The sequence below is a fragment of the Curcuma longa genome, chromosome 11 (genome assembly GCF_044706935.1).
Source record: "Curcuma longa cultivar G26 ecotype Majalengka, Jawa Barat chromosome 11, ITB_CL_G26_1.1, whole genome shotgun sequence".
NCBI lineage: Eukaryota > Viridiplantae > Streptophyta > Magnoliopsida > Zingiberales > Zingiberaceae > Curcuma > Curcuma longa.
The window spans coordinates 14968602-14994158 of record NC_133871.1 but is presented as its reverse complement, the minus strand read 5'-3'; the positions used below and the strand labels follow the sequence as shown (position 1 = coordinate 14994158).

At 38.9% G+C, this 25557-nt stretch overlaps 4 protein-coding genes across 4 annotated transcripts; 1 reads left to right on the top strand and 3 right to left on the bottom strand.

The window, feature by feature from the left end:
- The first annotated feature begins 3221 nt into the window (after window positions 1-3221).
- Window positions 3222-8797, top strand: LOC141837742 (casein kinase 1-like protein 4). Its single transcript, XM_074725114.1, has 15 exons — window positions 3222-3494; window positions 3583-3623; window positions 4017-4086; window positions 4165-4313; window positions 5368-5463; window positions 5569-5639; window positions 5957-6018; window positions 6093-6156; window positions 6534-6618; window positions 6702-6828; window positions 7001-7083; window positions 7680-7734; window positions 7970-8115; window positions 8274-8450; window positions 8550-8797. Exons 1-14 carry the CDS (start codon window positions 3419-3421, stop codon window positions 8445-8447), a joined length of 1299 nt encoding a protein of 432 aa, XP_074581215.1. The 5' UTR covers window positions 3222-3418; the 3' UTR covers window positions 8448-8450; window positions 8550-8797.
- A 3542-nt stretch (window positions 8798-12339) lies between these two features.
- On the bottom strand, window positions 12340-15487 carry LOC141840570 (phosphatidylinositol 4-kinase gamma 4-like). The gene is made up of 2 exons (XM_074728607.1): window positions 13626-15487; window positions 12340-12859 (listed from the first exon to the last, which is right to left on the bottom strand). Exons 1-2 carry the CDS (start codon window positions 14970-14972, stop codon window positions 12476-12478), a joined length of 1731 nt encoding a protein of 576 aa, XP_074584708.1. The 5' UTR covers window positions 14973-15487; the 3' UTR covers window positions 12340-12475.
- Window positions 15488-16921: 1434 nt separating this feature from the next.
- On the bottom strand, window positions 16922-18225 carry LOC141837191 (bidirectional sugar transporter SWEET4-like). Its single transcript, XM_074724635.1, has 5 exons — window positions 18183-18225; window positions 18066-18102; window positions 17485-17863; window positions 17250-17369; window positions 16922-17116 (listed from the first exon to the last, which is right to left on the bottom strand). Exons 1-5 carry the CDS (start codon window positions 18223-18225, stop codon window positions 16922-16924), a joined length of 774 nt encoding a protein of 257 aa, XP_074580736.1.
- Window positions 18226-22303: 4078 nt separating this feature from the next.
- LOC141842106 (protein CUP-SHAPED COTYLEDON 1-like) lies at window positions 22304-23578 on the bottom strand. The gene is made up of 3 exons (XM_074730320.1): window positions 23395-23578; window positions 23024-23307; window positions 22304-22888 (listed from the first exon to the last, which is right to left on the bottom strand). The coding sequence occupies exons 1-3, from the start codon at window positions 23576-23578 to the stop codon at window positions 22304-22306; spliced, it is 1053 nt and encodes a 350-aa protein (XP_074586421.1).
- Between the last annotated feature and the right edge of the window lie 1979 nt (window positions 23579-25557).

The window sequence follows — 25557 nt, the reverse complement described above, 5'->3', positions numbered from 1 at the left end:
TAATCCAACATTGCCTTCTGAATTCTGCCGACAGGCGTCCTACTGGTCTGTAGCAGTTGTAGGTGTTCATCACCGTGGTTTTCTTTTGACCTGAAGCCCAGGGCTTTGGCTTCTCAGATGATTTCTGCCCCCTGAATTTATAGTTCTGCCAGCAGTGACTGTGACTCTTCCTTCGATTATTTTTTAAGCAGTATTCAGTTTTTTGGTTATTAATTTTAAGCAATTGAATCCGGTCAGGTTTTTGGGAAAGCTGGAGTAGCAAAATTACTTGGGATTTTTCTTCTTGGATTACTATAAAATAAGCGAAAACAAGAGAATATTTTTCCCTGTTGTTTCATGTTTGCATCCTCCAAATTTTACAGTGGCACTGTTTTTCTTCAAGAACTCATCCCAAGGAACATCGCCACTTGCGATAATCATGACGAACCTCATTTCGCCAAATATTTGGAGTAATGGCTCTTTTAACTTTTTCCACAGCCTTGGCAAGTGCGGGCACTTAATAAGGGGAGGCCGTATCCCGTCTCTTTGCTTGATGGAGACTTCCCATGGCCAACGCACTCGGTGAAAGACGACGAACGGAAACAAACAAAACACGAGTCGATGCTGCGTCGTCGACCAGGTGTTCGATCAAATGCGAGAGAGAGAGAAAGAGAGAGGACGCAAGAGGAGGCTTTTTGCGGAGATGACTCCACCAGCTCCACATCACGTGCACGACGGAATCACGCCGCAGGAAAAGAAGAATTGTGATTAGCTGGGTTGTGGTTACACGATGATGCAACGTAGTGGAGTTGGTGCGGATGAGGCTGCCGCACGACACAGGATCCAGCGATCAGCCGGCATCGGGTTGCGAGCTCGCGGTTGTTCGTACTCTCCTCGAGCGTGACCCGACAAAATACGTAAAGCTGCCGCCCTCGGGCCTCAGTTCGGTCCCAACCACGAGTGGTGGGGAATCGGGTGCCCATGTACGCGAGACGTTGATTGAAAGGGATACAATCTGTATTTTTTTCTTTTTTGTCTCCTCTACTGTTCGATGTTATATTTTTTTTGATCTCCACAAATAATCCATGCTATGCGCAGAATATTCATAAACGAATTAAAATGATATTTGTTGAAATCTCTATTAAACAAATAACCCATGTCGAGCCCGGCCCAAGTCCTTTACATGCTCAGGCCTCTCCGGACAGTATATGTATTCATGCGTTCGAAAATGCACATTTATAGACGTGATCATATCAAGTGCCTCCTCAAAGAGCTCTTCTAAAGACCGACTGAACATATATTGGTATATATGATCGATAGAGCTGAAGAGTCCTTTAGACAGTGATGAAGCATGTGACATGACAAAGATGCAAATTATTATGATAAAAAGAGTAAAACAAACAATCTGCCATAAGAGATCCAAGAAACATGGTTAGGACCAATCAATTGTTGCAGTCTGCATTTTTTGATGCTTCACAGTAAGAGGTTTTATGTTAGGTATTTTGATTATTCTACTATATATTATCTTTTGTCAAGTCATGCCCTCAAATATGTTTTTTCACTCGTCTTTTGCATCTATGCATCCACCCTGCAAAATAACATTCTCAGCTAGCTAGTATTTCTTCTTGTGCTGAACACTGTTCTATTATGTAATCGTCGCATATAAAAATGGTACTTTATAACTAGATGCATGTCTTTTGGCCACGAGAAAAAAGTTAACTTATAAAAAATATGTATGCCTCTGAATTATTTTATTGCAAAACAGATCATAGGGCCATTGGCATCGTGAGGTAACAATTAACTTATATCCCCTGAAAACTAATCCATGTGTGTGTAATCTGGATTAGATCTTCCATATTTCGCATCCAGCTCACGATATCTAATCATGAACATCGAGTTCCATGTTTCGTAGCCAATAGTTCGTGAACATTATGCAATAATTGAACACGTTGTTTCATGGGCAATAGTTCGTGACATTTTGCATACAATTATATAATTGTATGCGCTGGGAAGTTCTAAATAAAAAGAAGTCCTCATCCTCCACCTCCCTTAATTAGGGTTGCTTCTTGAGTCCCTCTTCTTCTGCAAAAAGGAGGAGGAGGAGGAGGAGGAGGAGGAGAGAGAGATGATAAACAGATTCTATTAGTCTGTTGAGTTATTCTTACGTACTTTCTTGTGTGTGTGTCCAGAAGTTTCTGATAAATCTCAAAGTTCTTAAATACCAACTTTCTTAATTCTGTTTAGTTTGAACACAGATATTATTATTTCAGATTGGATTTGGTGGTTTTACAGAAGTTACATATGGTGATCAATGCTTGTGTCCTGGTGCAACAAGGAGGTACGTTTATCTATCTATGTATATATCTATCTATATGCATTTATCGTTTGGGCTTGTGTATCTGTTGCATCATATGCATTTGTAACTAGTAAAAAGAAAAAAATATTGTGGGTTCTTAATTAAACGATACAAATAGTCAGATACTTACAACGCTGTTCATCAATGAACAAGACATGCATGGAGGTATCTAAAGCTTCACAAAATATAATTTTATTTAACCTTAGATTTTCTTATTTAATCAATAGTATTTATTTATTGGCGGATTTGATCTGTAATTAATGCAGAAGAATAGCAAACGATCGGATCACCAGCGACGTCAGCACTCGACTGGTTCTGTCGACCAAAACTCTGACGACTCAGAACTAGATTTAGAGCTCAAATTGTCTCTGTGAGATTATTTATTTATGTCGAGTGCAGTTTTTTTTAAAAATTATTATTATTATAATGGTGTAATATATTTTTTTTCCAACTTGTAACAGATGGATGGTGCATGCTAAGTATTGGGCCCCAGGTAGTAAATATTGGGCCCGAATTGGGCTGCCAAAATAAAATCCAGACTGACTCTAAAATCAAACTGAAATTCTCGTTAGTTAGGGGAGGATTTAAAGTTCATCAATAAATCTTCAGGATTCAGATAGAGGAAATTTGATTCTATTGCAACTCCTATGATTATTTTTATTATTTAAAATTATATTATTCTGAATTCAGTCCAAAAGTGAAGCGGATCGGATATTAAAACAATATATTAAATCAGCGAATTAAAATTGAGCCAAACATTTTTTAAAAAACACACCTCTCTTAATCCTAATTTGTTTAAGACGACAACCTTAAAACCGGATGTCTCGCTAAAGAACCTGAGCCAAATTGTTCGGTTCGCTTCGGTCGAGTGGCCAACCAACCGCCTCCCGACGACTGGGATAACAACGAAGCAGCCGCCTCCCTTTCTCGTCCTCGCAGCCATGCCTTTAAATTACCTGAAATGCCCCAGCGATGTCTTCCCCCTCGTTTGAGTACTGCCCATAGCTGGAGATCTCTCTCGTGAAATCTTCGATCCAGTTGTTATTGGATGCTCTTCTGAGACGAACAAAGGACAAGTAGGCCATGGATCGGATCGTCGGCGGGAAGTACAAGCTAGGACGCAAGATTGGGAGCGGATCCTTCGGCGAGATCTTTCTCGGTGGGCGAATCGAGATCTTTCTTCTGCGCTTTGTTCGTTTGTTTTCCTTTTTTATTATTCGCTTACGATCCGATTACGGATGTTGCAGCGACGCACGTCGACACGTTCGAGATCGTCGCGGTTAAGATCGTAAGTTCTCCGATCTATCGTGATGTGTTGTTTGTTTGGCTATCCGATTTTTGCTACCTGTATGTATAGCACGATCGAGGATACTTTTGCCTTTTCTTCTTACTGAATTTGTTGAGCTTTCTCTTCGAAGATGTATTTCTACTTTTGCCCGAACCCTAAAATGATGCGCTTATCCGGCATGACCTATTGAACTTTCGGAAGGTGGTATTTGTCATGGTCGACTAGCTGAATTTCTTTGGCGTTTAAAATAATTTGGAAGGTCGATCAACTTTGATGCATTCTCCGGACAGTCGGGCTTTGAATAGACGTCGATGAATTTTATTTTGTATCGCGCTGTCCTGATTGAGCTAGTCGTGTTGGTTATTTGCTTACTATTTTTGTACATGATTGCAGGAGAACAGCAAGACCAAGCATCCACAGTTGCTTTATGAGGCCAAGCTGTATGGCATTCTTCAGGGAGGAAGTATGTCAACCAAGCCATATGGCTTAAATTTCTCCCTTTTCTGTAATTCCTAAGTTAATACTCAAATCATCCTTGTAGGTGGCATCCCAAACACAAAATGGTGTGGTGTTGACGGGGAGGAAAATGTTCTTGTTCTCGATTTGCTTGGTCCAAGTCTTGAAGATTTGTTTGTCTATTGCGGTCGGAAATTCTCATTAAAGACAGTTCTGATGCTTGCAGATCAAATGGTAATTGCAAATTGATGTATTATAAAAGAACACTTTTCAGAGGATGGATTTAAACTTTCCCTTTCAGCTTTGGACAAATTGGGAAAGCGTTCAGAGCTTAATCTATCTGATCATATTTAAATTTTAGTGAATTTGATGCAATTGAATATGGAATGTGATGACCTGTTACTCAACTAAAAATTAATTTGTAAATATAAGCATGGATGAATTAAACTGGATAGTTATGAAGCACACAGTATCATGTTTTTTATGGTCGAACTAAAAAAAGCAACATCCTCATGAATGAGAAAATAACCACGAGATGTCTTGGGCCAAATGTCTATGGATGAACTGATGTAGCTGTTTGTTGGATCCAAAATGTACAAATAATTCTACAGTTATAACATATAAGGAGCATTGTAATTGATAAAGTCTCATCCTTGATTTTCTTAAGGAATATTATTTGGCAAATTCTATATGCCTGGTTCCATCCCAGAAAACTGCTAATTGCTAAATTGAACTTATAATCCAACTGTACCCTTAAGAACTCAGTCAAACTATTCATGTGCTTTTCCTTTTGGCAGTTTTATATGTTATTTCTCTTCATTGATTAGTTAAAACTTGTCTTGTGACTTACTTGGATGTCTTTGAGAGATTTATTTACAATGGCAATTATTATATAATATTCATTTAAAATTGTTTTTTGATGGTTGGATTCTACAAGTTATAATTAACACTTCATTAGCAGGATTGATTCCCTAACACAAGTTTTTTTTTTTTTTTTTTTGTTTCATCTAAAACCACTGAACATTCTTATATGCCCAATCCATATGGTGGACGTGGGCAAAGAAAATTTCCTTGATACTGTTTGCACAATTTGAACCTAGCCATGGCTCATATTTATTATTAAGTATACTGCCGTTGTTTTATCTACCAAATCCCTCTTAGTGAAACATGGCGATAGAAGTCATGTTACTTGGTTTTAGGCCATATTCATGTCTAATTAATACTTGCAATGCATTTTTATACTCATTTGAGTTTTAGAAGAAATCACTCTAACTTTGATATTCAACAGATTACGAGAATAGAATATGTGCATTCAAAAGGTTTTCTGCACAGAGACATCAAACCTGATAACTTCCTAATGGGTCTTGGTCGGAAGGCCAATCAGGTAGTAATTCAAAGAGCCTCTCATCAGTTTTGTGGTTGTTGCCTATGCAACCCTGACTTTCCCCCCTTTCCTCCTGATAGTAACTGTTTGAATCTGATATTCTAGGTGTATATCATTGACTTTGGTCTTGCAAAACGATATAGGGATTCTAATACCAATCGTCATATCCCATACAGGTGCATCATTCATAATTGTGTTTTATTTCAATTCTCTCTTCTTCTTTTTTTTTTTTTTTTTTTTTGATAGAGTTCACATAGTAAGCAACAAGTGATGTCTGGTAATTCAAGTGGTATAAGCAAGCAGAAATATCAACAAATTTATACATATTTTTTCCTTGATAAAAGTGTGACATCAACACAGAAATAGAGAGGTGAAGCCACAATTGGGTGTTTGTGCTCGCCGAACAGAAAGACCCAATATTGTTTTTTACCTTTGACTTTGAAAATGACATCTGATGATGATTACTGATCATCCTTATTATTTTCTTGCTCAGAGAAAACAAAAACTTGACTGGAACTGCTCGTTATGCTAGCTGCAATACTCATCTTGGCATTGGTAAGTTGTGGCTGATCCAAGCAGTGTTTCGTTTTAGTTTGGTTCCATGATAACTTAATCCATCAACTTACCAGAGCAAAGTCGTCGGGATGATTTGGAATCACTTGGTTATGTTCTTCTCTATTTTCTCAGAGGGAGGTATGCTTAATTAGGAAATTACATTGTGCAGATTTGAGTTCCTTATCGATAGTTAACAATGATGCTGCAAGACTGACACAAAAATTCACTGTTCTGAAAATTAAAACAAGAGAAGATTTTATGTATTGTGTTAAAATTGATATTTGTTCCAGTTTCTGATGAATAAAAAAAATATGGCTTTCAACATACCTTCAAAATTATCATATTTGTTTCAATGAATCCTTTAAAAAAAAAGGCTGGTCATTTTAAACAGAAAATTGTAATGGTGTTTACTCTTATGTATTAATGCATATCTCTATGTGCCTCAAGCATTTGTCACGTCTGGTTTGTAAATGTTCATTCCAAGAATAATTAATCTTTCCTGTTTTCCTTTGAAGTCTTCCATGGCAAGGGCTAAAAGCTGCCACAAAGAAGCAGAAGTATGACAAAATATGTGAGAAGAAGCTTTCAACTCCTATTGAAGTATGTACTTAATAACGGCATATTGTGATCTTTTCAAACAGGAAATAGTTAGTAACTGGTTGATTACTCCTAACTTCTGATAGGTTTTATGCAAATCCCACCCTGTGGAATTTGCTTCATACTTCCACTATTGCCATTCTTTGACCTTTGAACAACGGCCTGACTATGGATTCCTAAAGCGTCTCGTTCGTGACTTGTTCACTCGTGAAGGTATTGTATGGGAAATGATAATTTGATAACTCATACTTGGAGAGACATTATCCTTTGTGGATTCATTTTCTGAGTTAGTCAGTGGGTGTTCTTATGGACATTATTATGCAGTGATACTTGCTGAAATTATGTCGTTGGAACCTTTCTGACATGTTTCAATTAACTATGGCAGGTTATGAATTTGATTTTATTTTTGATTGGACAATTCTGAAATATCAGCAAGCCCAAAGGACAAGATGTCAACCTCGATCCTCTGTTAGTATGCTTTACCAAATTCAACATAGGACTCCTTCAGTAGCTATTAAATCTTTCACTTTCTTTGCTTCTGTAGTTTGATTGTCTGCATCATTTCAAAGAATTTGAAATGTAAGAGATAATTTTCATAGCTTCTACCTGATATAAGGGTGGATAGTTTGACCAGACAATGTCTGATTTTCATTTTTCTTATTGGGAAGGATGATGATCTTCTTTGAGCATAGATCTAAAAGGGCTCATTCATTTCTTTTTTCTTCTTTCCAGTATCTATGTGGAAAAACATTTCTTTTAGAACTTCAACATGTTGAAAAACATTTCTTTTAGAACTTCGACAACATTTCTTTTAGAACTTCAACTATCTATGTTGAAAAAATATTTATTTTAGAACCTCAACTATCTATGTTGAAAAACATTAGAAATTCGACTATCTATGTTGAAAAGCATTTCTTTAAGAACTTCAACTTTCTATGTTGAAGAACATTTCTTTTAGAACTTCAACTACCTCTGTTGAAAAGCATTTCTTTTAGAACTTCAACTTCTGGAAGAGCTATACATATCTTTGTTGATGAAATTTCTATTTTTTTCTGAAATGACAGCCAGTCTCTGGTGGAATGACTAGTCGAGCAATTGCGGTGGATGTCGACAAACAAGGTTCTTGTTCCTACTTCTGCTACTGCTTTCGGGTCCATGTTGAAAGATTCTAGTTCAAATTTGTCTGGACTATAATGATTGGAGATAGCCAGTGGCACAGTTTTGGCTGTAATTTTTATTACAATGTTGTTGACACTCAATAACGTATTTATTGATAATATACAAACTACTGTTAGTTTACCTAAAACACATTTTATATTTCTTGCATAATGATTCCATTCAAATTACATTCCAGTTACCAGTTCGTGCAACATTCCTCATGCTGATGAAGTCACAGAGCGTGTGGGACCAAGTAATGCTGCTCGTCCAGCAGTTCAAATGCAACTTAAACACATAGCTGAGAAGAACATGAGTTCTGATGTTGATCGTCTTGATAAGTTGGTAAGTCATCACGATTATATTACCTTTGACGGAAATGAGGCATAATCTGTCCTAGCAAACACTAAAGACCCCTTTCAGTGTATATTTTAATTGCATATTTTAGGTAGTTCCCTTGTATTCCATCACATTTTTCTTGACTTATTTCTCTTCCTTTCCAGAGGGCTGGAACAAGTTCTGGAAGACCACATGTACCGCCCACATCATTTGCTTTTCCTGGCTCCTCAAAGAAACATGTCTTGAATTCCAGACAATCAGGACCAACTGACGTTTCACATGTTGGGTCATCCAGCAGTTGGCTTCCAACACTTCAGCGCAATGCTTCAGCCAAGTAACTGGTAATGCTTTTCTGTGTATAGATGCCTGTGTGTGCAGATTCCCTCTCGATGGTATTGGGGACTTCTCAGGTTGAACGTATGTTCTTTTGGACTCTTCAGGTGTAGATTCAGTGGTCGGGTCAAACATTGAGATAACATATGCTGCTAAAGGTTGCCGCATCGTTATTTCTGAAGTCACAACGTGGATATCAGAATACATTGTGTATTCCTATTAAGGTGACTACGGATACTTCTGTTGCTAAAATTGTCTCCATGAGACATGGTTGCTAGTGTGTTCCAAAATTGACACTTCCTGATCTAGCATTTTATTTTCCGTTTAAATTGGATATGTGAAATCATTATGTTCAGTTAATCTGTCAATAGATCTATACCCTATTTGTTTTACTGGCTTAATGGCATACATATCTTGTAACAAAGTGCCTTGGGGATTCAACTATCCGGGGCTTTTTGCTTCTTGTTTAGTGCTGTATTTACTTGTTCGGATGAGGATGGTCATCTGAAATAATTTTAGCATTAGGCGCTCCCGTCGCTCAGGCATCTAAACGAAGGTGGGCAATCTAGTTTTCAGATATCGGGCTTTTGTCTTTCTTCTTTGCCAGACTGCAATATAGCTATACTTGCGTTGCTACGCGAGTGATTTTGTACATAATGCGCATCAAATAATGATTTTGCAGTTAGTCTCTTACCTATCTAGTTTTCTTTTTTGGTCTTCCAGAGAATGATGCTGTTAATATAGAGGATTACTTTTGAAGATTACGGACATGGAATCTGCATCAACTTGGACTTCTCGCAGAGAAACGACGAAAACGTTGTGTTCTGAGAGCTTGAACAAAAAGGTATTATCTTGGTGGGTGTGGGTCCCGCCCATTATATAATATATGTGTCGCACTAATTAATAGTATATAAGAATATTAGTTTTGATTTCCTTATCTTCCTACTAAAACGTACAAATAATTTCTTTCGTGAATATTGCGAGGGCTTCGAAATTTCTTACGGTTTCGAGATATTGGTTGGTGTACTTCTAAATCGATGCTAAAAACTAAAGTTTTGATTACATAGTTGTGGCCGGTCATCAATCATCCGTTGGGAGTGTGCATGGGGCCCGTTTGTTCCATAGCATCGACTTGACTATCCAGAGTTCCTTCTAAACTTGCATATGTTTGGGCTTAGTGTTGGCATTCTCTTGGTAACGCCTAGGGTTTTAATTTTCTTTGGCTAATCGGAATTACCATTAGCCGAGTGAGTATATTCAGTATTATCACACGAACGTTGCCCCGTGTTTTTCTGGAGAACATTGTCAAGACTATTAAACGGACACGACGGGTTTTACTACATCATTGCCATTGTATTTTATTTTGCGTTGTGTTCAGGGTTTTATCTAAGTCTAATTTTTTATATTCCACCCCATTGTTTTTGATTGAAATGATAAAATATTAAATTGTTTAACTATTGGAACAGTAGTCAATGTCTCATCGTAACTGACTGTAAACGCATGCCATATACATACCCAAACGGAAAAGGCTAGGATAACTATTTAAAATTCTATTCGATTTATATAACATAAACATTCTATATTTGATTTTTTTTTAAAAAAAAATGAGTTTAGAATATCAAATGTTTATCGAATTATAATTCTTTGCTCACATGCAATAATTAATTTTATTTTATTATATTAGTAATATTATTTAATTGTTCAATAATTTAAATAATATATATTTTATTCAAATTATATATTATTTATGATATTGAATTATTTATATTTGTACTCTATTCAATTATTTATAATATTTAATTATTTTATTCACTGCATATATTTTATACCGCTTCTAAAGTCTGTTTTGGTCTTATCATAATTAATATGCCCTGTTTGACGTTTTATTTATGTTTGTAAACTAATATTCATACTTTAAAAAGTTCAATTAATATTAAGATTTTTCAAAATAAGGCATGAATTTTTTTCCCACATCCAGTTGTTACATTTATTAATTATTTTTGTTACACGCAAAAAGCTGAGTTAACCTATTGTTTATTTATTTATTTACACTGACAACCTAGGCCCTAGGGTATAATATACATATATCTAACGCTTTCAAGTGTTGATTTTTTTAAACATTATAAAAAATACACTTGGAAAGGTCAAATTTAAACAATGTCTACTGACCAAATTACTATTAAAATTTCTCAATGGATCCATGGAGCCAACTTAACTTTAATTTTAGTCAAACCACAATAGCTAATTCCACATTAGCAAAATTAATTCATACTGTACAAATTTTCTCTGCGGTCCTACCTAATGCAAAGCAAGCGCATTTCTACACAAATTGATGACTTTTCATCCAATACGTGGCAGTTCAATACAAGTTGGCAATGCTCGACACATTCGTTCCAATCTTCCATTTATTTTATTTATATATTTAGTTTTCCAAATTATTAAAATTTACGTTTAGATAACTCACGAATCTCCAACTTGCCATCATCATCATTTGTGTGTTATATTCCCTAGGCTGCACCTCCAACTCCTCCTAATTAAACAAATAAGCCATGGCTTCCATCGCCTTCGGCCGCTTCGACGACTCCTTGAGCGCCGCCTCGCTCAAGGCCTACCTCGCCGAGTTCATCTCCACCCTCCTCTTCGTTTTCGCCGGCGTCGGCTCCGCCCTCGCCGACGGTACGATACATTTATTATCATCCCTTGTACGTTCTTTAATTCCACAAAATTTACGTGTAATCAATAATTAATTAATGCTCTCGTGTTCCGAAATAATTATACGACTAGGCAAACTCTCTTCCGGCGCGGCGCTCGGGGGTGGTGGCGGTGGCCGTCGCCCACGGCCTCGCTCGCTTCGTCTCCGTCGCCGTCGCCATCGCCATCGCCATCGCCATCGCCGCCAACGTCAAATTAAAGGACTTTTTTCACAAACTGATAAAATGTAGGGTAGAAATGAAATTTTACTTACTGTAATATTCGAACTCTAAGCCATATAATTTCATAAGGCTCGGTCAAAAACCCTAGTTAAACCATAGCCGTCTGGCCCGCCTCAGTTCCACTGCCATCGTCTACTCTCGCTCCATGGTGCAACGAGCAACGGCGACCGCTTCCTCTTCGCTTCGGCGGCTCGTGGCGTAGCGTTTACCCTGCCTCCGATCCTCTCCCGTGCTGCCTCCGTGGTGGCCACGAACCCACAGCTCCTTCCTGCCCCTCGGCCCTTCCGACTGTTATATTTGGGAGGTGTTCGCTGACGCCAGCTCACGCTCTCCGTCCCTCCTGTCTACCAGACCTGCTGTGGCTACGCCTATCGCAGAGAGGCCGACCCAAGCGATCTGGATGACGACGACGACGAGATCTGCAGCGAGTAAGATGGTGACTGGGGTTCCGACGAGGATAAGGACGCCTGTGGAGAATTTAGCGAGTTCGGGGAGGAGGACGACCTCAGCGACGAGGCTGATAAGTCCGATTGATTAATTCGCGAGGCTGGCGGTGGTTTATATTATGCCTTGTGTTAGTCAGTATTGTTCTAGTTTTTCAAGAAGCAAAGAATTACTCGCTTTATGCGATCATAGGTGTAAAAAAAGCACATTATTGTGCTTCTTGCATGCTTCAGAAAATGAATCAGTCTTGTTTCTGTTGATGTTCTTCATTTCGCCTAAACTTTGTCTTGGTCTGATCTTTTTCTTTCTTTCACAAATGAAGAATGATGATTCAAAGAGGAAAAATTGAAGGAAAAAAAAAAAATCAAAGACACAATTCTTTAAGAATAAGGCCTTCTCTTCATGAAGAAGAGAACAGCAATCCAGTGTTATTGATGTGCATCAGATATATTAGAATTATGTAATCAAATCTCGTAGTCAGTGAGTTAGGCAAGTGCTAAAACTGAAGCCATAGCCACGAACACACGAGTACTACCACATTTTAATTAGGTGGCCTTTATACACACAACCACCTTTAATAGTTCGATATATATATATATATATGCTCACAGACATGCATCTAATTGCAAATAAAAACGGAACAGCAACCGGTCAACCTACAAATCAAACTTGACGAGATAATGATCCATGATCTCAGAAAGAGTCTCCAGGAACGCAGCTTCACTAGTGCCTGGAAGAACAGCATCCTTTGCTTCACGGATCATCTCCTCAATTTTTGATTCCTTCTTCACTGTTTCCCTACACATAATGCTTCCAATTTCATAGGGAGTGAGTCCTCTTTCCACCCCCTTCTTCAAGAGCATGGTTGAGATGCGGAGAGTGCGAGTGCATTCAGAGTCTGATGAGAGTTCCAGCCCGTAACTTTTGAGGAGCTCAATATCTGCTTCAGCATCTAGTGATTTTATGTAATCAATGGTCGCATCATTGAATTGTTGGTGAGCTTGGGGCCAGTAGAGCCACTCAAAGGTGCAATCTTCAAACTGAAATAATACCAAACATAAAACAAAATAGTTTCCATAAAAAGATTGGAAATATCATTATATCAAGATGGTTTTCTAGAAAAGAATGACCCAAAAACTCTGCATCAGACAGATATATCATAACGTTGCACCAAAATGAGATAGCAAGATGCGTCGCAAATGTAAGAAAACATGCAACCATATAATAGTAGGATCCGTGTGTGAGAATTAATGTAAGCCAACATAGTTCAAGACATACACTATAAGATAATAAAGCAATACTGTTTGAAAGACGCATGTAATGTGCATACAAATGCAGGATCAAATTACACAATATTTTCAGTAAGCTAACCCAACAATCACATATCAAATGACATTCCTACAAGAACTTGAGGAATTTTTCAGGAGGCGCTTGGTTCATTCTAAATCCTTGGCAATCCTCCATGAAGATGTAAATACACTTTGCTATTGATGAAGCCAAAACAAATAGTCTTTTTGTTAACTTCAGGACAAATGCACAAGACTAAATTTTATCAAGATATTTTCAAAAACCAGGACATAAATAAGAGTGGTGAGGTCTTGAATTTGAATTATGTAGATCTGTTAAGAAAGGAAAAGAAGGTTATTATTATCCTAGGGCTATTTTCCATTTGGGATGCAGTTTCAATGATTCACATGAAAATGGAAAACATGAAAAATGAATATTACCATATTTAGAGGCAAATATAGCACAAACATGGAGGACTCTGAAATACCTACTTACGACAAAAATAAATGCACTACTTACATTCTCAGGCAAGCAATATCCATGATCAATGGGAACCAGCTTCATCCGCCCTTCATCTTCATCCTTGCATATCAATATATTTCCAGCATGGCGATCTGCATTCGCCAACCGAATATCCAGAACACATATCTTATGAACCTCCTGGACTGGAAATGCTCGAGGTCCCATATCCTCACAGCTTCCATAGTTTTCCACAAACGCTTGTAAGGATCCAATCTTGAAGTTGTTGGGTACATAGTGATACCTCTCTGTATGATGAAAACCATGATCGAAACACCGCACCATGGTTGTTGGAGGAACACCAGCAAATCCAACTTCATCAGATAATCGATGCCCACTGACAGGGTGATCAAGGATGTATGCTGCAACCTCCCTTATTGCTCCTTTCCCAACTCGTGTCCCTTTCTTCAGCCCTTCGCCATCAGTTGTCAAAGGTAACCCTCGAGGATTATTTTCTGCCATTGGCTCCTCATCAATTGGCTTAAACAGCGCTACGTACTTGCCTCCAAAAGCATCTTGCATAAAGTATGCTCCCCCAGAACCTTCCGATGACATGATTGGTAGATTACCCTTCTCCAATCCTAAGGCAGCAGACCTGATCAAGTCTGTAATCACGGGAGACAACTCAACTTTTGAATCGTAAAGTGGCTTAATCAGAAGATCCTCATACAGCAGGTTCCTAGCAACAATTTGAAGATCATCAACTTCTTCCTTTTCAGTCACATCAACAGGGTAAATTGACAGTTCAAAATCCTTTTCCACAGGTTTGCTACTAACTTGTGCACATCCGCGGATCAACAAGTGGATCACTGCATCATTATTCTTATCAATATCATCAATCAACTGAGAATCATCTAGCTCCTCACCGTCATATATGAGCTTGTGGTTGATGATATCGCTGAGGTGATTGCCCCTCTTTGCGAGCTGCTGTTTGATATACCCAATGTTGCGACTCCGTTCAACTTGGAAATTGTATGTTTTCCTAGAGATGGTTCTTACAGTGATACATCGCAGATCGGAGAGCCTAATTATGAGGTGCAAAACATGTCCATCGCCGACCCCATAGTCTCGGACTAGGCTATTATTCCGAGCCAGCTCCCTGCCATCAAATACCAGCTTTTGCTTCTTCACAGCAAACCCTCTGTAACTCTGGATCCGAAGCTTTACAGAGGCAATGGATTCAGACTCCAATACTCGTAGTGGAATCACAGATGACCCAGCGACCACAAGATAGATAAGGATGGACTCAGGCAAACAATGCGGGGATCGGCTACCGTCAAACCGTACGGGGAACATCGGTGAATCCTCCCGGATGGGGATGAGAGAAAGAACTCCGGAGGACGACATTCTTTCACACTGACAGGAAAACCCCCGCTTTTGCTTCTAGGTCAAAGAAAAAAACAAGACGAAAGACTAGCTCTTTCCTTCAAAAACTACCGCTCCATGCTAACGCTCAACTACTGCCATACTTCCTTTAAAGAAATAGAACAGGAAAAAACCTTTTAAAAAAAATCTAAATCGGCTTTAATTCTACAAGCCGATGAAGGAACCAATAGAAAATTTCTAGAACAGCCTCAAAACCCTCTATCAAACCTTCCAAATTCGCCCAAAACTAAGACGTTACCCGAACATCAAACGAAAATTTTATCGATCAACACGCTGATTCTATCAGAGCAGGAGGAGGAGGAGGAGGAGGGAGATCAAAAGAGGAGGACGAATGACCCGTGGGGATCGATTCCCACCGGAGGGGAAGAACCGAAGACGGAATCGATTCGCGGGGTTCTCCACCGACGCACCCCGGCCTTTTAATCAGTCTCTTCCTCGCCCGCGATCCAAATGCCAGATTTAGCTTCTTCCCTCGGGTTGTTTGCCGCCAGAGGAGGAGAAATTTTGGGGGGGACGAGGGGTAAGAGACGCTCATGTCGGTCCGCTTCCTATGTCGTTACACCGAAACTGGATGACGTGGAAGCATGCTCGCGGCGTTGTGGAGCGGTCCCACTCGTAAAGCTTTATTTAAATTTTAATTATTGAAACAAAAAGGTCAAGTCATAAATTGGAGTTATTTTACTCGTATTATTGCTCGGCCTAATTACTACACCTATTTGAAATTACGACTTTAATTCCTTTTTTAATTCATTTCCATTTTCTATAACAGGGGTGACAATCTGTTTCACCCGGACAACAAGAAGAAAAAAAAAATAGTTTACGGAACATTTCATTTTATCCCCATATTTTACATTTTTTTGAAACTCGTTGAGGATTTTGTTACTAGCAGGTAGCTCCAAATTTAACCTTCACAATGCTGCCATTAATTAGGACTCCAGAAATTTTCATTAGTTTAATTACCTCATTAATTTTGTGAAGTTTGCAAAACTAAAAGCATACGAATCAATGCATTTTATGTTATGATCTGAAAGTATTATGTGTGAAAAAAAAGATAAGTGATGAGAATAGATTGATAATTATATCTGACAACATTTTTTGAGGAAAAAAACTATAACGCTAAAATAGAATTTCTGAAAATAAGGAACACCATTTTACCATATTTGGAAATTTTCTATTGATTATTTATTTATTTTTGACGGAATATATATATATATATACATATATCTGCAATTTTGACGAAATTATTTTCTGAGATTAAACTTTCCTTCAATATACTATTATTATATTATTATTCTATGAGTTTATTGATACCTTTGCCTGTGACTTGTGACTTGGAGATTGTAATGTTACATGATGAGAAGTATCATTAACTAATTCCGTCTCAGAAGATGATTAATTATATAAGCTAAATATGACAAATTAAATTACAAAAACTTGATAGAAGTTTGAACACATTCCATGCCTAGTGAATTATAAGTTAGTCGATAATAGGTTGAAGATTTCAAATAATTATGACTCGAGATAGAGATTATTAAGTAATTAATAGATCGATATCTCACCGATCGAGATTGCTTATTTGGGAAGACAACTTCGATCCACGCTTGTAAGAGAAACTAATTTAACATGATGAATGCAATTTTAGGCAAGTAAAATCTTAATTACATGCGCGCGCGCATTATGTTAATTATTCATCAAGGGAAGTAAGTGACAACCCTAGTACATTGCTTCAGCTTGCGCTGGTTCTATACCTTTAAATTAAACGACAACGTACGTACGTACGTTACTTAATGGATTTTCACTGAGCAAATTTAACATTTGCTATCCAACTTCGTTTAACTTATAACATCGTACAAATTAATTAGAATTTGCATAAGCATTAACTCATGATATAAAAATCTTCTTCTTCTTCTTCAAAATTCCCGGATCTCATGGCTGATGCTTCCAACCTTGTTATTGCCTTCGGCATTCACCACCACCACCTCCGTCATCCCTGTCTCCGCCACCTTCCGCTTTCGGTCGGCGATCTGCCGTTGCGTGGATTTGTAGTAGACGGCGTAGAGCACAAGTTGAGCCACCGCAAACATCACGCCCAACCCGTTTGGAATCTGCACGTACCGACGTTCTTATAGCTGAACATGAACTGAATGTTGATTGCACCACTATTTTTGTTTTGTTTTGTTTTGTTTTTTCTGATTTGTGTGCTTAAATATAATCAAAATATTGAGTTCCTATACTTACAGTGATATAAGGATCGAAACGGATGAGAGCGTAGGCGGTCCAACAAAGACCATTGAAGAAAGACACAAGCGACAAGGTGAGAGGCATGTATTCCACGCTCTTCGTCTGTATCACCATTTTCTGCAACATGTTTCACCATTTGCCAATAATTTTCTGTCATAATATTTATCTCGACATGCATGACCCCTTTTCCAGGAGAAAAACTAAAACGAGAGATTTGAATTTAATTACTTACCATGACGGATAAGGGAGCAGCGTACATCATGGTGCCGAAGCAGACGCAGAGGATGCCGACGATCATGGACCTGCGTTCGTGGGTGTACGCCAGCGTCAGCACCAGCAGCGCAACGGCAACGACGAACACCGTCTCGGCCACCAGCATGGACGCCACCCTCGCCCGTTGCGCCCCTCGCGAGTAGATCACGAAGAGCAGCACGTAGGCGAGTTCGATCACCATGCCGGAGCCGTTGATCGTGATCACCAGCATGCTGTGCGGGTGCACCGCCGGCAGCCCGTACACCACCCACATCATGCAGTTCAGCAGCGTTGCCAAGTATGGTATCGCCGAGAACTGCTCCACAGATCCCTTCTTGCATATCCTCACAAACGTCGGCCTTTTCCAACGACAACAACAACAAAAATAACTAAAATATCACATAAATAATCAATCGCTACACTAGAAATGCAAATTTCCGGCTCATTTTAATACTAATTAAACGTCATTGACTAGCAAGAATTATATAGAGTGGATATATTCCTCATAAACTTTTAATTTAATTAACAAGAATTAACCAAAGTTTTCGTATATATACTTACAGCGGTGACAAAAACAAACCGAGTGCAATTATATTCCCTGTAAAAAGAAAAGAAAAGAAAAGGAGAAATAGTTAATCAAACGACGCATGGAATAAGCAAAATAACCCTTTCACGTACCAAGAATTCCAACTGCCGTGCGGATAGCATCTTCAGAAACCATGATTGTAGCTAGATTGAGGGAATTGAACAGAGAGATAAAACGCAGATTAAGTTTTGAGGAGTGAGCTTAGGAAGAGGAGAACGGGGAATTTAAATAGAGTTCGAATTGAAGGAGCTGGTGCAGTGGCAGCAGAGAGGCTGCGCCACTTGGAAGGGGTGAAGTAATTGTGATGAGGTGGAGATGTGGATGAAGTAACGTTGTGGCACTTTTTTCAAGGTTCTGAAGACAGAAAAAACCAATTGTCAATAAGTGCGATGTCTCAGCCGACTCCTCTCTCCAGTTTCGGATAGAGCTTGCCAATCCCATCGTTTTCAAAATCGAATCGCATGAAGGATAATTGGAATGTATTCCGTTGGGTCTATTAGTGTGTCAATTCTATCAGTTCAGTTTGCAGGTTTTTTTGAGTTAACGAATTTTTATGAATTCGATAGCGAAGGTTAATAGGTCGACCAATTGGGAAATAGAGAGGCATTTATGATGAAGAAAATAAAACAAGCTTACCGAACCCTTTCCTCTCAGAGTCTCAGTGTACTGTGTGCATCACAGAGAATAATTATCCATTCCACAAAAAGAAAATACAGATTTTACGTGGAAATAATCGTCGTGATTTTTAACTAATATCTAGGATATCGACATAATCTGCGAGTCGTTTGCTGAAATTATTTTCATCACATAAGATATGGAGAAGTTTGCGTGCATGGAACAAGGAGAAGGTGAGAATTTCGTGTGCTACAAGAATACATGATCGTTATTAGATAGATACACTCATACACAGAGGTATAGAATTCTCATCACTTATTAATTACCGATTATTTAAATGATTAGTTGTTTGGTTAACAATTTCATATTGCCATCTCTCATGATATTGTTTTTTTTTTATGTTTACATGTGGTCAGAGAATATATGTCTTTTTTCTCGTTAAGATGATGGGCAGCATTGGTTACGGTTATCCTTTCTTGCGTTATTAGTTATCTTAATTTAAAGTCTTTGGTTCACTTATATTTAACAAAACTTCTTTGTTTTATACAAGTGAAAATTGATTTCATGGCCAATATATTCTTCGCTAATTTTAAAACTAAAAGATTACTATTAGAACTCCTTTTAATTTTTTGCTGATCCACTTCTCTCATCTTTATCATCATTAATTCAATTTAGGCCTTATACATTTTTTAAGTTAATGAAAGAATTCAAGTACTATTTTATAAATCTATTAAATCAATTTGATAAAGATTTTTTCTATAATAATATTTAGAAGGAGAGTCTTCGCTCAACAGTCAAATTGTTAATTACCATGTGATTTTGTAGTCACAAGTTTTGAGTAATGAAAACAATCTCTTACAATGTTAGATAAGACTATATACCAACCTTTAAGAATATTTAGAAGCAAAAGAATCAATCTATTGATATTAGGAGATAAGCTGATATTAGAAAACAATTTTTTTCAATTATCATTGCAACTGAAAATCAACTTTGATCATGAAATAACAATAGCTTGTTGAATCCTAGGAATGAAATTAGTATTTGAAAAACTTGATTTGTAAAGGAGAATTACTGCAACCTAATTACAATTAAAAGGAGGAATTGGATCATCTACTAGAGCCTAATAAAATTTTGCTTTCAGTTATGTATTTAGTAACAATTAAAAATATTGCAATTTGAGAGTTTTACATATCTTCCCAACCTATATAGTAGATTTAAGAGGTTTACTCTCTTATTGTGCAAATATTGTCTAAAGTGGGGATCTTAATGGCCTGGTGTACCTTCTAGGTGGCTCCATCTAATTCTCATATTAGAATGTGACAATTCAATAGATCACGCTTCCATTTATAATATATCAATTTTGAAGATGGTCCTTGAGTTAACGTCTCTTCCTTCTAGCTACTCATAAAGCTTGAGCAATGATTGAAACATACCAAATGCTTAGAATAGGTTTAACATAACAGATAGATGACCCACCCTTGACATTTCCCCCACAAGCTTTTGAGACCTCGAGCATAATCTCTAACTCAAGATTTATTAATTTGTACTTTTAAGTATTTTATTGCCAAAACCTTTTTAATTCAACCCATAATTCAAATATATATCGACCAGTTTAACTAAACGAATATGAATCAAACTTTTGCTGCCCTAAACTTATAATTAAAAGCAGCTCATATATTATGAATACATTCTATAAATTTAAGATGTATAGTAAACTTTGAAGTTGTCCAAGTCGGAGGTTTTTCGCTGAAATGTAAATTATAGAGACTAATTAATGGAAATTTGCCTTGGTACTAGTTCCCTAGTTGTGTGTTGTTGACCATCGCATCCACATCCACATGCATGCATCCGAGAAAATGGACGTATATCCTTTTTGATTGACATAACTTAGCCTCTCGACATCTGTGCCTGGTTGACGATCTCATTGAATGGGTAGGTCTTCAGTTTTAATTTACTTCCATACGTATCTTTGTTTATCAAGATCGACCATATTTGAATTTTGTTTTTCCCTACTCATATCTGCATGATCCACGTGCAGTAACAACGAAAGGGGAACTAGGGAGCCTTAATCCTTCGTACTAATTCCATTTAGATGTAACTCAACGTCACACTATCTTCGTACATATCTTGTATATGTATATATATAATACATTTGTTCTATTTTGAGGGAAAAGGTACAAAATCACCCAGTTCATCACAAGGTGCTTTTTGTACTGCCCTTTGTATTCCTGCTTTGCTTGTTCCAAGAGGTGTCATCTCATGAACTCATCTCCGTGGTTGTCAATGCTTGTAGAGATTCGGAAAACGAAATGCAAAGCAGCAGCTTCCATTATATCATCATTGACGCACTGGCTAGATCCAAGTCAAACCATCTTAATTAGACCAAATTCAAGCCGACCAAGATCTCAATCCTGTTTTGAATTATATCCACTTAGGGTCTAGGTTGATCGAGTCTTTAGACATGCTACATTGTTTAGGTTGATCGGGCCTCTAATCATGCCACGTGGAGCCCGTACTTTCTCTCGCATCATAGGTTGACCCCTATCTTCTACATTCCTATGTTGCTATTTTAGAATGTCATGAAGGATGCAACTCCAACGTAACTAAACATGTTGCGGCACTGCAAATGTTTCAGACAGCTTATTAGAGAGAGATCATCCAGTGAAGGTCGATGTATTTAGGCAAAATCTCTTCTACTTAGACGATGAGATGGAGCCGCAGATTCAGTAGTGAGGTGGCACTAGTTGTAATAGTTTTCCTTACGTGTGAATCTTCTTAGTTCTTGTTTCTTCTTAGATTCATGGTGATATCACTCTAGAGTCCAGACTTTGCCTGTTGTGACATTATTATGGAAGAAAATTGTGACGTTGGACTTGTCCTTTTAATTTGCATCCAGTAAATATCTCACTTGAACTAGTGAATATGAATCTTATTCCCTCCTTTTCTTATTCATATTACCATATACCACTCATTAAACATCGTTAATCTAATCGTTTCCTAATAAATTGTAGAATTTTCCAGTTAAACTTTCAAATTAGTGAAGCTCTAAATTGAATAAAGAGACTAACATGCTTATGATTTTTGTGGCACAATTAAACTTTCATTATGATTTATCAATTAAACATTGTAAAATTGGATGGTAGAAATGTTATCAGTCCAGATTTAATCATTTTAGTAAACATTGAAACCGTTTTAGCGATTGCATTATCATCTTTGAAGCAAAATTAATAAATGCTCTTAATGTTTTCTCAATCAGCACGGTAAATAAGTAAAAAAGGAAACGGGAGGACTAAATTTAATCGGTAACGGGTAAAAATGTTCAGTCCCGTACGCAGTTGAGTGCAACAGCCGTTTACCAGGGAGTAGACGTATCACGCACGCGTCCACTCCCACAGGCTCTCCGCACCGACCACAATCACGGGCCCACCTGACCCACGCATGAACCCAACACCATCTTTTCTTCCCGGGCATTTTTTCAAAGTCAACTAGGCAAATCCAAAACGCAAATACTCGCTTCTCGCAACACAAACATGGACGATCTACGTAGTACAAACAACAGGTAGATTTGAGGAGTCCTAATATCCAGGGTACAAGGGGATTAGAAATTCCACAGGCAGTCGAGCTCAGTGGAGCCCATCGGCATCTGAGTTGCCCGCAGCCCGGCACCGGAATCCGGCTTCCGCTCGGCATCGAACGGCCATCGAGCGCCGTCGCTCCTCCATCCAGCCCCCGCGTCCGCCACCATCGCCGCAGCTGGAACGGCATATCCGACCGGCGCAGACATCCCGGCGAAGAAGAACGACATGTGAAGATTCTCCTGCAATGACTTGAGGCTCGGAAAGCCTACGGCAGCAGCTGGATGGCCAAAGATGGGTGGAGAAACTTGTGCATAATGGACGCCCATTCCGGAAACGGCGGGAGAGGATGCGGTGGAGAAGCAGGGCACGGGCGCCTCCCTCTCGGCGGCGCTCTCGATGGAGCAGCAGCTCTCGCGATCGGGGGCCTTGAGCACTACGGCCGAAGGCGGCAGCGGAGACGGGTCAAGGAGCGGTGGCATGGAGGAAGGCGAACCGCAACCGCCTGTAACCGCGGAAGATTCGGACATGTGCCCGCCGGCGAGGCCCAGGCGGGTTTTCTTCCCGCTTCCGCACTTCTGGAAGACGCGAGAAACGACCCACTCGTCCTACTCGAATATATTGCAAATCAAACCGTAACTATAGTTGGAAAAGGTAAAGAGATGCTAACAATGGATCCTTGCAAAAAATCTATCGCTACAAAAAATTTAAGAACACTTAGAGTGCTATATAATTGGTCTTGCCTTGGAAGATCTTGACAAGAAGTGGTAGGCAAACTTGCCCTCGAGCCTGTACTCGTGCATCACCCAGTTGCTCTTCTCGCCCTTGGGAGCTCTCCCTCTGTAGAACACCAGCGTCTTTTTCATCCCCACTAGCGACATCGTCTTGGAACTGTAAATTTCCCGGTCCTTTCCCGTCGCCTTCCAGTACCCGGCATCGGTCGCCCGGTTCGTCCGCAGCCCAGTCGGGTACTTGCGGTCTCGTAGGCTGAAAAAATACCACTCCTTCTCCCCCATCTTTGCCTTCTCTGCAATCGACCAGCACCACATTACAAGTCCATGATATTTTCACCTGAAAAAAAATATATAATATCAAAAACTCAATTTGATCGAACCAGGTAACTCCCATGGCTCGCATTTGTTGAGGTCGATCTCGGCGATGGCGCGGCTGGTGAAGCTGCTGTCGAGGACTTTCTTGAGTAGGTAGTAGGTGATTAGCTCCTCGTCGGTGGGATGGAATCGAAAGCCCGGCGGAAGCTGGGCTTCGCTGCTGTCGAAGTGGCGGCCGTAGATCTCCATTGCAATGCTGGTTGATTGCGAACAAAGATAAAGATTGCATATTGATTATTTCAGTACTCAAAATCAAGCAAACGAATAATAAGAAAACATAATGGATACAACCACAGCAACAAGAAAACTGGAACGAAGACTTGTTGAACCAAGACGAATTACCAGAAGTACGAGACAGGAACTAAAGCAACCGAACGATCGAGAACTAGAGATGTCTTAGCCAAGAACTTGCTCTCTTCTTCAGTTTATATGGTGAGAGATCTAGAGTGAGAGAAGAGTTGGAGCTCTTGTGATTTAATTGGGATTCGACAAATCAAAGCGTGTCAGGAGTAGGGAGGGGTGGCAATAGAAATAGCCAGCGTAGCCCATGCATGATATCTAATCCTGGACACTGGAGAGCTATTGGCTCTCCCTCTCTGCTCTGAGCCTGCTCTGCCACGGAGCAGAGCTCCATATGATATCGCATTGAGCTCAGGCTTAGCTGGCCGATGGAGATGGAAAGGGTAATGGGGAATGCGTGCGTGCGTGCGAAATTGTCCTGGTATTTTATGTGTCAGTGAGAAAGAGAGAAATAGGGAGGGGAGCAGAAGGTAGAGAGAGGAGAGAGAGGCAGAGAGTGGAAGGATTTGAGGTGATCTCCCATCAGATAAAGCTGCAGCAAAATCTCAATCTGTCAGAGAAAAAGGAACAGTACAAGATTAAATAAATCATTAGGCAGATTCCATCACATCCGATGTGGGTTTGCCCATGATAATAACTATCTTTTTCCGGAGCAGGCTTTGGGGGAAAAGGACGCAGAGGGGTGAGTACTGAGCGGATTGCCAACGTTTAGGAAGCGCATGATCTCGCATGCAATCGGTGGGTACGTCACGAAGCTGAGCGGCTGGAGGGGATTCAATAATTGTTTTGATCGAAAACGATGACGATGGTGGCAGGGCTTCCCCCATTGAATGTTGCAAAGGCTGTGTGAGTGGGGATTGGATATTTGCATGGCATGGCATGGCTTCTCGTGGACATCACAGATTTGTCCTGCTAGTCTGTCTTTCACCATTTTAATGGACTAAAATCCACACATTTTTCAGAAGAAAAAAAAAATTCCGTCTTTTCTAAAAAAAACAAAATGCTACTCTAAAAGTGAAGAGAAGTCGATTCAATCGAAGAGAATGGGAGGGAGAAATGGAAGAGAATCTATAAGAAACTACCGAAATGGATGAGAAATCATAGCCTTTTGGGGTGAGCATATAATATTTAGCCGGGGGAACTGCGGCGTGGCGTTGCATGCATACATCGATCCGTCGATTCACGGCGACGTAGACGGTGATGAGAAGGGATGATATGATGTGGTTTAATTTGACAGGTCGATTAGTTTGCAGTTTAAGATGAAGAGGACGAGTGAGAGATTGATGACGGCGAGAGGAGATCCGCCGGCTTTTATCATCAAATCCGATATACTCGTCAAATTCTGACCGCTGGCTTTAGCATCTAACGTATAAACTCTTCTTTTATTGAAATTTTAGAATATGATTTTAAACTCTACAAGTGAAAAAAAATTGAAAATATTTAAAATCCAATTAATAAAATTTAGAGATTTCAATAGTTAAAATATATGAAATTATAAGATGTGTTAAATTACAAGTAAATTATAATGTCACAATTTGGTTTCTTAAAGTGGTATATTTTGTTGGTGTAATCCATCTCAAATAGAAGTGGATCAAATTGATCAAGTTCGAATTGATTGATTTGAAGAATTTTGATGTGTAATTAATATAATAGAGTGTTATTAGTAAAGTGAAACCTTAAATAAATTAAGATTAATTAAATAGTTGACGATATCAAAAGTCCAATGATATTGACATGAAATAAAAAAAAATTCTAAATAGATCATGGTTTAGTGACTGCTGTAAAGAAGCAATGAGGTTTACAAGATGAGCTGTCAAGATCTTTCAAATCCTGATAGAAATTCCTCGTATGTAATGAACAACTATATA